General features: G+C 32.6%; 1 protein-coding gene across 2 annotated transcripts in view; it reads left to right on the top strand.

The window, feature by feature from the left end:
• LOC100021573 (probable ATP-dependent RNA helicase DDX60) overlaps positions 1-12,830 on the top strand; it is a 110,094-nt gene that overhangs the window by 93,787 nt on the left and 3,477 nt on the right. For both annotated transcript variants that reach the window (XM_056802870.1, XM_056802869.1), the window contains exons 29-37: positions 204-308; positions 1,858-2,058; positions 3,223-3,327; positions 3,497-3,641; positions 5,725-5,846; positions 6,343-6,490; positions 9,211-9,353; positions 11,987-12,138; positions 12,739-12,801. In XM_056802870.1, the coding sequence (XP_056658848.1) occupies positions 204-308; positions 1,858-2,058; positions 3,223-3,327; positions 3,497-3,641; positions 5,725-5,846; positions 6,343-6,490; positions 9,211-9,353; positions 11,987-12,138; positions 12,739-12,801 (1,184 nt within the window). The remainder of the gene's footprint in view (positions 1-203; positions 309-1,857; positions 2,059-3,222; positions 3,328-3,496; positions 3,642-5,724; positions 5,847-6,342; positions 6,491-9,210; positions 9,354-11,986; positions 12,139-12,738; positions 12,802-12,830) is intronic.

Genomic DNA, 12,830 nt, shown 5'->3' with positions numbered 1-12,830 from the left:
TGAAAGATAAATGGGAGATCATCAACAGAGGGAAGGTGCTAGCAGTTAGGGGATGAGTAAGTACTTCTTGTAGAAGGTGAAGGCTTTACTTGGTACCTGAATAAAGGTAAGGACGAGGAAGGAAACAATTCCAGGCATTAGTGAAAACTAATGAAAATGATGATATATTTATTTATTCATGTGTTTATGTCATCTTTCTATAGGTGGTAACAGCTACTGGATCACTTGCCCTGGGAATAAACATGCCTTGTAAATCCGTTATCTTCACAGAAGATTCTGTCTTTCTAGATGCCTTAAATTTTAGACAGGTACTATGTGTGCTATACACCCTCCATATCTGTCATCTGGAACTGTCAAGCAGGTTGTTCCATGACCACCATGTGGGGCATTTTTAAGATAATCATAATTTAGACTATGGATGTCTCAATATATTTTCTCTACATGATTATAACTAAAACAAGGCTTTTTATAAGTGACCATAAAAAAGGTAAGGAGAGCCTTAAAGAAGATTTGTGGCTTGAAGGAAGAGAAAATATGCTAAAATTGCATCTTGTTTTGGTTCCCCTAATGAATCCCATCTTCTACTTAGTATAGTAAATTTGTAACTATGCAGTATAATGTAGTAGTCAGAAATCATAATTCAAGGGTTTACCTAGAAGTCACTTTCAGACTGTCTCATAGATTAAAGGAACATAAAGTTACTTGCAAAGTATCTTATAAGTTAACTAAAAGTCACATCCTCCAATTATATGTGAAAACCACAAAGCCAAGAAGGCTTTATTGTGAGGGTCTGTTGGTCCTGCTAACTGGCTATGGTCTATAAGTCTTAGATAGGCTCCAGACATCTACAGTAAGACCAGCAGTACCCAAGGTGTTAGTTACTTTGAGATGAAGTGACTATGTTGATGAACTAACCCCAAGGATGCATAGAGAAGAGCTAGTCTGTTCCCCCCCCCAAAAAAAAGTCTACCAAAAATGAAACACCAAACTCTTGCCCTCCAAGCACTCCTACTTTCCTGTATGTTTATGCTACACAATTACTCCCAAAACTAATTTAAAGTCATGTAAATGGACCTCTGTAGTCTTTCCCCCCCTATTGTCCTCTTCACACTGCCTTCCTCCCTCCACCACCCATCCCTAAACTGGATGTGTTTGCACCCTTCTCAAACAATAAGAATCCTCTAGATGCCTCATTCCTTTAGTTACAATTAATAAATTAATTAACAATTTGGAAAGTTTTTAAACCAAAGTTGAAACCAATGGTTAAATTTGCCTATGAGTATAAACAAAATGACCATTTACATTTAAAGTATTTTGGACATTAAAAATGGATATGCTGATCAAATCATGGATGCAGATGGGGATCATAAGACATATTGGGCCACTGCATCATGGTGAATGTACTATTATATGAAGAAAAGAAAATGTCTTCAGTCTGGCATATTTTCAAATTGATGATACCAGTATTTTGGTACTGATGTTTCAATTTAATTTTAAAACTATACCTGTTAGGTATTCACTTTATCTAAAGCTGAGTATTTCCTACATAGCCTCATATTTTGTGGAACGCAGACATGATTTCATTGGTAGAGGGAACTTCAAATGTGAAAACTCTCTCCATCAATGTAGCTCTTGTAGAGTGAGCAGTCCAATGATTTTCCTAAGGTTACAGCCAGTTATGTCTGAAGTGGGACTTGAACCTAGATCTTCCTGAATGTGAATCAACTCTCTAACCATTTCATCATGCTGCCTTTCACAAATAAAATTAGTAGTAATTTTAACAACTTACCATAGTGTCAAAACCATGATTAAGTATTTTTAACTGTTTGTAAATATTTCATGAACATCTCTTTTTAGATGTCTGGACGTGCTGGAAGACGTGGTGAAGACCTTATAGGAAATGTGTTCTTCTATGATATTCCATTGCCCAAAGTTCAAAGGCTTTTAAAATCCAATGTTCCACAATTAAGAGGCCAATTCCCTCTGAGCATCTCCCTTGTCTTGAGACTCATGATTTTAGTGATGAAAGCCGATGATAAGGAGGATGCTAAAGCAAAGGTATACGTTCTATGTAAATTTTGTTTTCAATCATAAATCTAGCCACTCACTAGGACAGATATAATTAGAGCTACAATTATAAAGCCAAATAGTAAAGGAAATTTTTTTCCAATGTGATTGTACTGTACCCATATGGTGATATAAGAGGATTTATAACAGCACTGGCTATATACATCCTAAATTGAGTCTGATCATTATCATATGATTGTTAACATCTTTGCCCAATCCAAAGGTTGTAGTTAAATTTATACTAGAAGGAATTTTAAGATATGGGAAAAATCGGTTTATTTCATCTATCTTGTTATAGATTTCCTTTGGAATCTGCAGGTGATAGAAAAGATATTTCATTAAACCAGATATGGCATAAATGTACATATACATATAGGTATGTGTATATGTAATATATACCGATATACCTAAAATAAACTTTCATGGAATTAATACTGGTGACCTGGAGCATAAAAATTAAACTCTTATGTGATCATAAAGACAAAATTCTTTTTATGCATTCTTTATTAAAATATTTGATTAATTTTATTATTTTATATTTATATATATAATATATGATATATTATTAATTATAGTATTTTAAAATATTTAGAATACTTAATAAATATGTTCCCCAATAGTGTCCAAATCCATTTTCCTTGCCAGAACTTATTAATTTTTTAATGAAATAAATCCAATTTTTCTCCTTTCTATCTCCTTTCCTCTTGGGGGAAAAAACAAAGAAAAAATAAAAAAACAAAAGCCTTCAGAGTAAATATGCAGAGGCAAGGAAAACAAATTTCTGAATTGGACATTTTGTATATATATTGAGCCTGATCATTATCATATGATTGCTTATTTCTTTTCCCAATTCAAAGGTGTGCATATAAACTTAAACAATAAAGAATTTTAAGATTCGTGGGGGGGGGGAAGAAAACAGTCCATTTATATGTTTCATTTTGTCCTCTTTATCCAAAAATTTCCTGACAGAAGGTGGGTAGCTTATTCATAATCAGAATTCTGCATTTGTTATTGAGCATTGATTATATTTGTAAGTAATTATGCCTTTACTTTTGCATGATGGGTAAGTTTTGTGATGATCGTTAATGAAAGAATGCATGTTTCATATTTTATGTTTTAGAAACCCAATATTTCTTATTTTTTAACTTCATCTAGGTCTTATCTGTACTGCAGCATTCAATGATGTCCTTTAATCAACCAAAAATGAAACACATGTTGAAAGTGTACTTCATTTTTTCTTTGCAGTTTCTGGTTAGAGAGGTAGGATATAAACCCATCTTCTATTAATTAGAGAAGTTAAAATGTTAGTTCTAAAATTAACCAAAGATTATTTCAAACATATTTCTATCACTGTCTTATTTAATATATCAAACTTTATTAGGCAGTGCTGATTATAGTACAATTTGAATTTATACAAATTAATTTCTAGGGCTATCTGGATCAAGAATGCATCCCCAGAGGATTTTCTGGACTTGCGATTCATTTGCACTACCATGAACCATCAAACTTTGTTTTGATCAGTTTTCTAGAGAAAGGATTATTTCATAAATTGTGTCAGCCAATGAAGCTGAAGGGTAAGCAAATATTCTTCATTCATTACTATCTTTTCTTGTTCCTTACCTTTTGAAGCCAATACCATTTATTTCTCTCAAAGAAAGACTGTATTTTATTTCATAGTGAAGCACTTGCAATGTTTCATAATTCTAATCTGGTCATGGCTGTAGATTTAGAATTGGAATGAAACCCCAGAGATTATCTAATCCAAGTTCCTGAATCCCCTACTTTACATATGAAGAAATTGAGCTCAAAGAGGTTAAATAACTTGATTGAGGTTACATAGGTAATAAGTGGGAAAAAAAAGTATGATTTGAACCTAGATCCTCTTGGTTTCCCAAATCTCAATGTTCTTAGGTAGGTTTTTTAAAATCAAAACCATATGTTTATATGATAGCTATTGACAACACAATCAAATGAAAACCCAAAGGAGCAGATCCATCGTGCAAGAAGGAGTTTCTGTCAACACAGTGTCTTTTTCATGTTGGGACTTTTCCATTTCAGAATTTGTAAGTAAGTGACAGAAACTGGCCTCAAACCTCATGTCTTCTAAGTGCAACATCACAAAAGTTGCCCTCTTCCCTAAGTAAGGTCTTACCTACCTATGGCATGGGGTTGTTACGTGAGACAGCAATTATGAAAATACTTTTCCAGAATGTAAGTACTGTATAGAAATGCAACATGTAATTAATATATTAAATTTATCATCTCTGTTTAGGGAATCATGAAGTCCATTTTTGCAACATAATTAAATATTTCTAGTTGGTAACTTCTAAATTAAGAATGTAGATTCTCCAAAGCCACCTAGAAATGTTAGATTAAGATTTTTATTTGAAACACTCAGAGTTTAAAATTAACTACATAAGCTTTATAAGTCAGTGAGTTTAATTGGCTAAAGTCAGCTCTTTAGTTTCATCAATAAAAGAAAAGAAAAACAAAATAAGGCACTATCTGAAGTCATATCAACTATTTCAGATCTATAGGGAGAAATTTAGTTTACTGAGAAAGTATTAAAATTTACTAAATAGCCACTAAGCAAAGTACATTCTTTAGCTCAGAAAACTTTAAAAAATGAATTAACTTTAACATTTTGGGCTCACACATTGGAAGAATTGGACATTTGTCAATTGTCAGTCTGCATGGGGGGGGAGAGGGAGTCTTCTTATGGAACACTTTCAGAAAATGAAAGAACAGATCTGGATGAAAACAAAATGAAATGATCAAGTAAAATGCTGACTAGTAATATTTTAGTTCTGCAGTTTGAATCTTTTAAATAATTTTCTGTTCATTGATAGATGCTATGTGCATATAGGGTTAACTGTGGAAGTAGGATGACTGGGGTTCAGATTCCAGGTCTGACAGATTCTGGCAGTATAACCTTGACAGATGATTTTATATCTGTGTGCTTTGGGCACCTCTCTAGCAGATATATACAGAGTTAAAGACAGGTTAAAATCCATATTGGTGGAAACCTGTAGAGATTTCCCATGCCATTTCTGTGTTGAAGAAATTCACAAGTTCATCATGATTTGTTTTTTTTTTTTAAACTTCATCAATTTTAATCAATTATTTAAAGAGTAGTAATTATCAAATTAACTTTTACAAAGTCATTTTTACTTCAAATGTATTGTAAGGGAAAAAAAAAACATTCCCCTTCTCAAAAACAGGGATTGGATATGTATCCTTCTCTGGGTCTGTTCACTTTCTTTTTATTTATTTTTTTTATTTTGGCCCTTACCTTCCATGAGAATCAATTTTGTGTATTGATTCCAAGACAGAAGAGTGGTAAGGGATAAGCAATGGGGGTTAAGTGACTTGCCCAGGGTCACACAGCAAGGAATTGTCTGAGGCAAGATTTGAACCTATGACTTCCTATCTCTAGGCCTGGCTCTCAATCCACTGAGCCACCTAACTGCTCCCCATCTGTCCTCTTTCCAAATATAAAATGTGCCAGATCATATCGCAGTACCCCAGCTCCTCAGGTTTTCCTCCATGTTCTAAAAGCAACATTCATCCTAGATTCCTGACTCCAAGATCATCCTGGCTTAAGCTTAAAGGATCAGGGTTCCATAGGTTTTTAAATAAGCTTTATCTTTTAAACAGGTCCAAAAGTATTTTCTGAAAATGTAATGGAAACATTAGTACTCGTATTAGCAAATCTCTTTGGAAGAAGATATCTGCCTTCCTGTGTGAAAAGATATAAGAGAACCTTTTCTCAGTCAAAGGTAATCAGAAAACCAAATTGTCTTATTTTAGTCTAGCATAGTTTTGGGGCTTATTCTGTAGTTCTAGGTTCTTTTTAAAATATGTCCTCTTAAGATCCTATAATAATAAACTCTGTGGGGACATTTCCATTCTATTGTGATACGGTGATTTTATAATAATAAGTAGATAACTCCAAATCATTTTCCAAATATGCAAAGATGCACTCCATGGAATATAGCTACTGTTTGCTTTTGTACAGAGAATTACAAAGTGAGGACAAAATTCTCTGAATTCTTTGGTGGAAAGACTGGGTTATCTTGCATACCAGCAGCCTTCCTCTCTACTTTTGCAGGGCTTTTTCTCTCTTGAATGTTTGGGGCCAGGTCCTTTGACTCCAAAGGAAATCCTCTTCCCTCTCTACTACACAGATAGATTCAACGTTGAGTAAAGTGTTTCGTGAACTGTAAAGTACTATATAAATCCAAGCTGTTATTATCTTCTTCTCACCGTTTCTAGGTTATTTTAAACGATCTTCCCAAAGAATTCGCTGCTGCAGCAGAAGAATACAATCACAAAATTGAGAATGATTTTGGTTCTTTCCTCCTTATTATTTCTGAGCTGGCTGACATGAAGAAAGAATACCAGCTACCTCTGTCAGAAATTGGTAAGTCTTGACAATGTAGTTGAGAATTCAAAGGAAAATAAAAATAAATTTAATACATTTGGGTTGAGATAAGAATTCATCTTTGGATAGACTTTAGCTACAGATAACAAAGGGAAAATATTTCTAAGTGAATATTCTTGTAGAAGGAACTCTTAACTTAGACTCAGAAATACCTGAGTTTCAATCTTGTTTCACATACTTAAGAATAAGGATGGGGGAGATCACTTAATCTCCCTCATCCTTATTTCCCTCATCTGTGTTGCTGTTATTCAGGTGTTTCAGTTCATTCTTTAAAAAAAAACTTTAAAAAATCTTATTATGTTCTTCATTTTTTTCCATTTCTTTTTAAAAAATTTTTTAAAATTTTATTTATTTGATTGAATTAGAGAATTTTTCCAGGATTACAGAAATCAAGTTCTCACCCTCCCCTTACCCTACCCCCTTCCCGTATCTAATGCCCAATTTCTCTGAGTTTTACATGTCATTGATCAAGACCTATTTCCATATTATTGATATTTGCACTAGAATGATTCTTTAAAGTCTACATTCCCAATCATATCCCCCTCCACCCTTGTGATCAAGCAGTTGTTTTTCTTCTGTGTATTCTTTACAGCCCCTTTTGAGGTTTTCCTGGCAAACATACTTGAGTGGTTAACCATTTTCTTCTGAAGCTCATTTTACCAATGAGGAAACTACAATTTTACAGATGAGGAAAAGAAAGCAAACAGGGTTAAGAATCTGAGGCTGGATTTGATCTCAGGAAGATGAGTCTTCCTTTTTCTCCAGAATAGATCCACTCTGCCATCCAGCTGCTTCATCTATGAGGCTAATAATATCTTCCTTCCAGGATTTTTGTGAGGATCACATGAGACAACAAATGTAAAAGCCTACAACTGTTAGCTGTTATTATTAATACAAATTTTTTTATTACAGTCTGTCCTTTGGAATATTCTTCTAATGCTTTTTACTGAGGTCGGCTTGGAACATCAGTAGCTCAACTCCTTTATATGGTAGATGGACTTGGATTGTACCAAATTCTACATTATGGTTAATGGTGACATAAAGAAATTTCAATGTCATCATCCATTCTCTGTTTGTGTATATAGAATCAGATATTCTCCTATGAGTATATTTTCACATATATATTCTCTCATCTATTAAAATTTTTGGAACTTAATTTTTATCAATATTAATTCATTTCAAATATTAAAGAAAAGAAAAAATATGTTAGCATTTGCACACTTTCATTAAGCATTTATTATATGATACCATGAACTACTATTGTTACCAAAAGGTAGATGGAGCCAAGATATATGAAGACTTAATTTCCTAGAAAATGGCGACATGCGTATGGGACATTTCAGGAGAGGTTCTAAGCCTAGATTCTGTTCTGTTGAGTGAAACACTTTTTTGAACAACTCTGAATATATTGAGGAAAACACAATGTCAAGGTTGTAAATTAAAACTTATGCTCAGAACTATCACATGAGAAAGAGGCAAGAGATCTACATTTAAAAAATATTTAAGAAGAGGGAATAAGAAAGAGAGACAATACAAGGATATTAAGGAAAATTCAGAAAATCTTCAGCTTGTTAATTGTATTGGAATATAGAGATAAAGAGTAAAACATCCAAATCTATAAATGCCACCAAAATTTTGGTTTCTTGATATTATGTGAATCCAAGAGAAATGCACAGTGAACAACGTTTTAGACAAATCTAGGGTAATGTGACCAAACTAAGTAATGTTTTCTCTTCAGGTCATTAGTTTTGGAATTTCATACTTATTCTATAATACTAATTACAGGAATGGACTAATCGTGATTAAATTGGTCCACTCCTAATGAATACACACAGGAATTGCCTTATAACTATATTTTATACTTATGATGAAAATATACCCAATAATTGGTTCATAGTTCAATATACCATCTTAAATAAGTGTGTTATTGATAAGACTCTTTCAGTTGAATTTATATTATTTAATTTTAACATATTTAACAATTGAATATGAAGAAATAGATTATGATACATGATTATGTGACTTAACTAGATTCAATGGAGTGTATAACAATGAGAACAATTTCATAAAGTAATTTGAAAAATTGTAGATTCTTAGTTAATTGCACTTAAGGGAAAATTAGCATATCTTCCATCATAATCAAATACAATTTGAGGGGAATGTGTTAAAATTGTAAAAAGATTTCTCCCATTGAAAAACACAATATCAGCTATTTTTTAACTTAAATTGGTGTGAAACCTAAGCCAAATTTGGGGTTATTTTTGTTTTAGGTATATAATCTAATTATAGGACAATTCCTATGTATGTCTTTTAGCAATGGACTAATTAGTCCATTCTACCTAGTGGTATTATGTAATAAAGAAAACTAACTCAAATGGTTGACTCTATCATGAAAGAATAGAAAGGATTCTAGATTTGAAGCCAGAACATCTGTGTTTCAATTCAACATATATTCTGTAGGATCCATTTAGCCTTTTTTTGACATTGAGTTCATTATCTTTAAAATGAAAAGTTTGTATCAGATTATCTCTTAAGTTTCTTTTCATTTCTAGATACGATAAGGCAATATAATGCTTTGAGACAGTTTTCTTTATTTACACAAAATTACCCATCTTCCTATGAAATACTATAGAATCATTTCATAAGTGAATTTCAGTTGGAAACAGTAATTGAGCCATTTCACATTTCATTCTAATTAGATTTTTCAGGTGAAGAATGTAGAGACTCTGAACTAGTGTCCCATTTGATGCCTGGTATGGAGAACAGAACTGCTGTCTCACCATTTGCTTGCCTGTCTGAAATAACTGACCAAGATTTATTTAATATTGATATGGTGAATGATGTAGGTATCATTTTAACTTTTTTTTCCTTTTGCTTCTGAGAAGTGCCTTCCTCTGTTTACAATGATGATGGAGATAATGTTCATGTGATATCTTAAAATTTATAGTAGCCATATGACATGAATAAAATATCCCTCCACACATCGTTTTTTCCATGAAAGTAACCATCTCTTTTAATTCAATGGAAAATCAGCTTCTTCTTATGTGTTCCTTATACAGATCATCCCACATCAAGAAAAGATAGAAGACTCAATATAATTATTCAGGACCTGCTATTTTATTTTCATTGTGTTATAGATTAAAATTATGAGAAATAATCTCTACAAGTAAGGGATTTATATTCTAGTTGGGAAGATGATCTATTCAGGCAAAACAATTTGAGTGAGATACAATAATGTTGTTTTATAACAAAAGATGATAAAATTTGGAAAAGACAGAAAATGACAGAAGAGGATATTTGTTGTTATAAGGATTCAGTTAAAATCTCTACATAGTGTATCTCTAGGTCCTGTCTTGGAGCCTCTTGTCTCAAAAATGTTCTGATTTTTGTTAATTTCAATAATTCCCACATATTCAGTGATCCTCTCTACATAGACATATATCTAGACCCAGGTACCTCTGTTGACCTCTAGATTCCCATAATCAACAAGTTACTGAATATTTCAAATGGAACACTGTATAGGCATCTCAAATTAAACACGTCCAAAACAAAACACATTATTTCCTTTTTCCTCTTTCTCCTCTTATTTCAAACTTCTCTACTTCCTTCTAAGGCACCATCTTTCCAGTTAACCTGATTCACACAAGCATCCTTTACTTCTCACATCCTATCTTCCCTTCCACATCTACTGAATTGCTACATTTTATTAATTCTACCTCTGTAGCATCTCTCCCCTCAATCCCTTTTCTTCTCTTACATGACCTCCATTCCAATCTGGGTCCTAGAAAATTAGGTCTCATTATTATTCTCCCTGAATTATTTCCCTTCTCCAGTCTGTCCTCTATCCTTCTTTTAAGAGACCGTATTGCTCCCTTGCATCTAGAATAAAATAAAAACTCATCTCAGTAACCTGGGTCTGAACTTCCTTTTCAGGCTGAAAACTTGTTTTTGGTTTTCTTTACATATTCTTCTAGCTGAAGTGGCTTTCTTGCTGCTCTCTGGGGGTCATATTACATCTTCTTTCTCTGGATATTTGGACAGGTGATTCCCTGTTGCTGGAATATACTACTACTTATTAGAATCCCCAGATTCCTTCAAAGTTAAACTCAAGGACCACCTCCTACATGAGGTTTTTCTTAATGTCATAAGTTGATAACTCCCTCTATCTCAACTAGTTACTTTAAAAAAATAAAAAATCTTTTTTTACAGATTTCAGGTTGTTATAATTTTTAATTATCATTTTCTGATATTTTGCAATTCATGTTCTCTCCCTCTTCTCCAGGATAGTAGGTAATATGATATTGGTTGTACATATATTGTCATACAATACATATTTTCATATTCATAACATTGTGAAAGAAGACATATACCTTATATTAGAGAAAATTCATGGAGGAATATAATGATAAATGGTATGCTTCAATCTGCTTTCAGACTCTTATTTAGTTCCCTGTATGACAGAAACAAATTACTTTAGATTTTCTTTTAAAAACATATATTTTGTATATATTATGCCTGTACATATTGACCCCCCCACCCCCAATAGAATGTTAAATGTTTGAGAGCAGGGTTTGTTTGACTTTTGTCTTTGTACCCAAGAGAATATGAGCCAAGATAGGAAATTAATAACTATATGAATAAATAGGGTAACTGTTGGCAATGGGAACTGGTAAAATTCAGTAAAATTATCTATCTTCCCTTTTATTGAAAGCTATGTTTTGAGAAGCACTCTGACATCATATAGTGTAAAGATCATGAAAATGAGAGTTAGGGTGTTGTTGTAATACTCTCAGTTCCACTATTAACTAGCTGTGTGACTAATGCCAAATTATATATCTCTGGACTCAGTTTACAAAATGAATAATTTAGATAACAGCTTTAAAGTTTCCTTCAGCTAGAAAAATCTATGTAGGATTTCTTCTTGTAGAAGATTTCTTTTATATTCTATTTCTGATGATAATAAGAATAGCTGAACAAAGACTTGGATGGAGAAAGGAAGAAAAATTATTATTAAGAATGGTTGTCATTGCAAATTTGCTGAGCACAATGACTTAATTAACCTACAATGTTGATTTTTAAGATCTCTCTTACGTCTTTGACAACATATTGTCTCTTCAAAATTCTTTCTTCCATTTTCATATTTCACATTGTTATTTAAATTTTGATCCTTGTATTACACATTAGTTTTATAATATTGAGAAATTCCAACTAAAGCAATAATGTTTAAAAATATTTTTAAGATTTTTTTTAATGCTGATTCATTGTTTTTGAATTCAGCATGTAGTTTTTGACAAGGATTCCATCAAGTATTTTGTTTGGTTGGTTACATTTCTTTATATTGTGTGTCAATTTTAGATTAGCAGATCTCTATGAAAGTGGAACAAAAAAAGAAGGAATTGAGCCACAGATCCAATGAAAATTAAATATAAAAATTAAAGATTAAATAGAAAATTTAAAATATCCATATTTTCTCAGATTGTGTTACGCACAATTGATGTGCATGATAAAAATGCTCCTTATTTTTGGTTGAAGAAGTTTGACAGAGATGGAAGCAGACATCATCTGAATGCTTATGCATTTGATTTCTATAAGCACGGTTCTATGGCAGCATTGGCACTGGATAATGGGTATAATTTTTTTTTTCTTTTGGAAAAAATATATAACATGAATACTTGCTACACTGTGGAATATTATAAAATGAAGAATATTTTAAAACATCATATGATGTTCCTATCTATAAAATGAGCAGGTTTGAACTAGATAATTGCTAAGGACCCTCTAAAAAGGGTCCTTAGAAACCTATGATTCTATCGTATGGTATGTGGAATATCATGTGACTCAAATGCAAAAATAGCAGAGAGATAGCCTGGCCTAAAGAAAAAAGTGCTAGATTTAAGCAAGCCCTGGTTTCAGATCCTACCTCAGGTATAAGCTGGATGGCTTTGGGCAAGTCACTTATTCCCTCTGTGTCCCAATTTCCTCATCAATAAAAGTTCTACTCATAAATCTAAATCAATGATACTATGAAATGAAAAAAGGAAAAGGTGGCTTGTTTCAAGAAATGATCCAATTAACCGAGGTATGGGGAAGTCACTCTGGCTCTTTGGGGACATTCATTACTGGTCAGGAATCAGGAATAGTAAACACACTTGCCTTGCATGTAGTAGATTATGAGCTTATCATAAACTTTATTTTGTGACTATTTTCTTTTATCTCATGGTCTCTAGTTTAAATAAGGGAGATGCCTTTGCTGCTATTAAGGATTTTGGACTTCTTATTCAAGCTATCAGGTACAGTAAGAACTAATGTATATTAAGGG

Source organism: Monodelphis domestica, chromosome 6, assembly GCF_027887165.1.
Source record: "Monodelphis domestica isolate mMonDom1 chromosome 6, mMonDom1.pri, whole genome shotgun sequence".
In the NCBI taxonomy this organism is placed as follows: domain Eukaryota; kingdom Metazoa; phylum Chordata; class Mammalia; order Didelphimorphia; family Didelphidae; genus Monodelphis; species Monodelphis domestica.
Note: the sequence above shows the minus strand (reverse complement) of the source record. Positions and strands in the feature narration are given on the sequence as shown.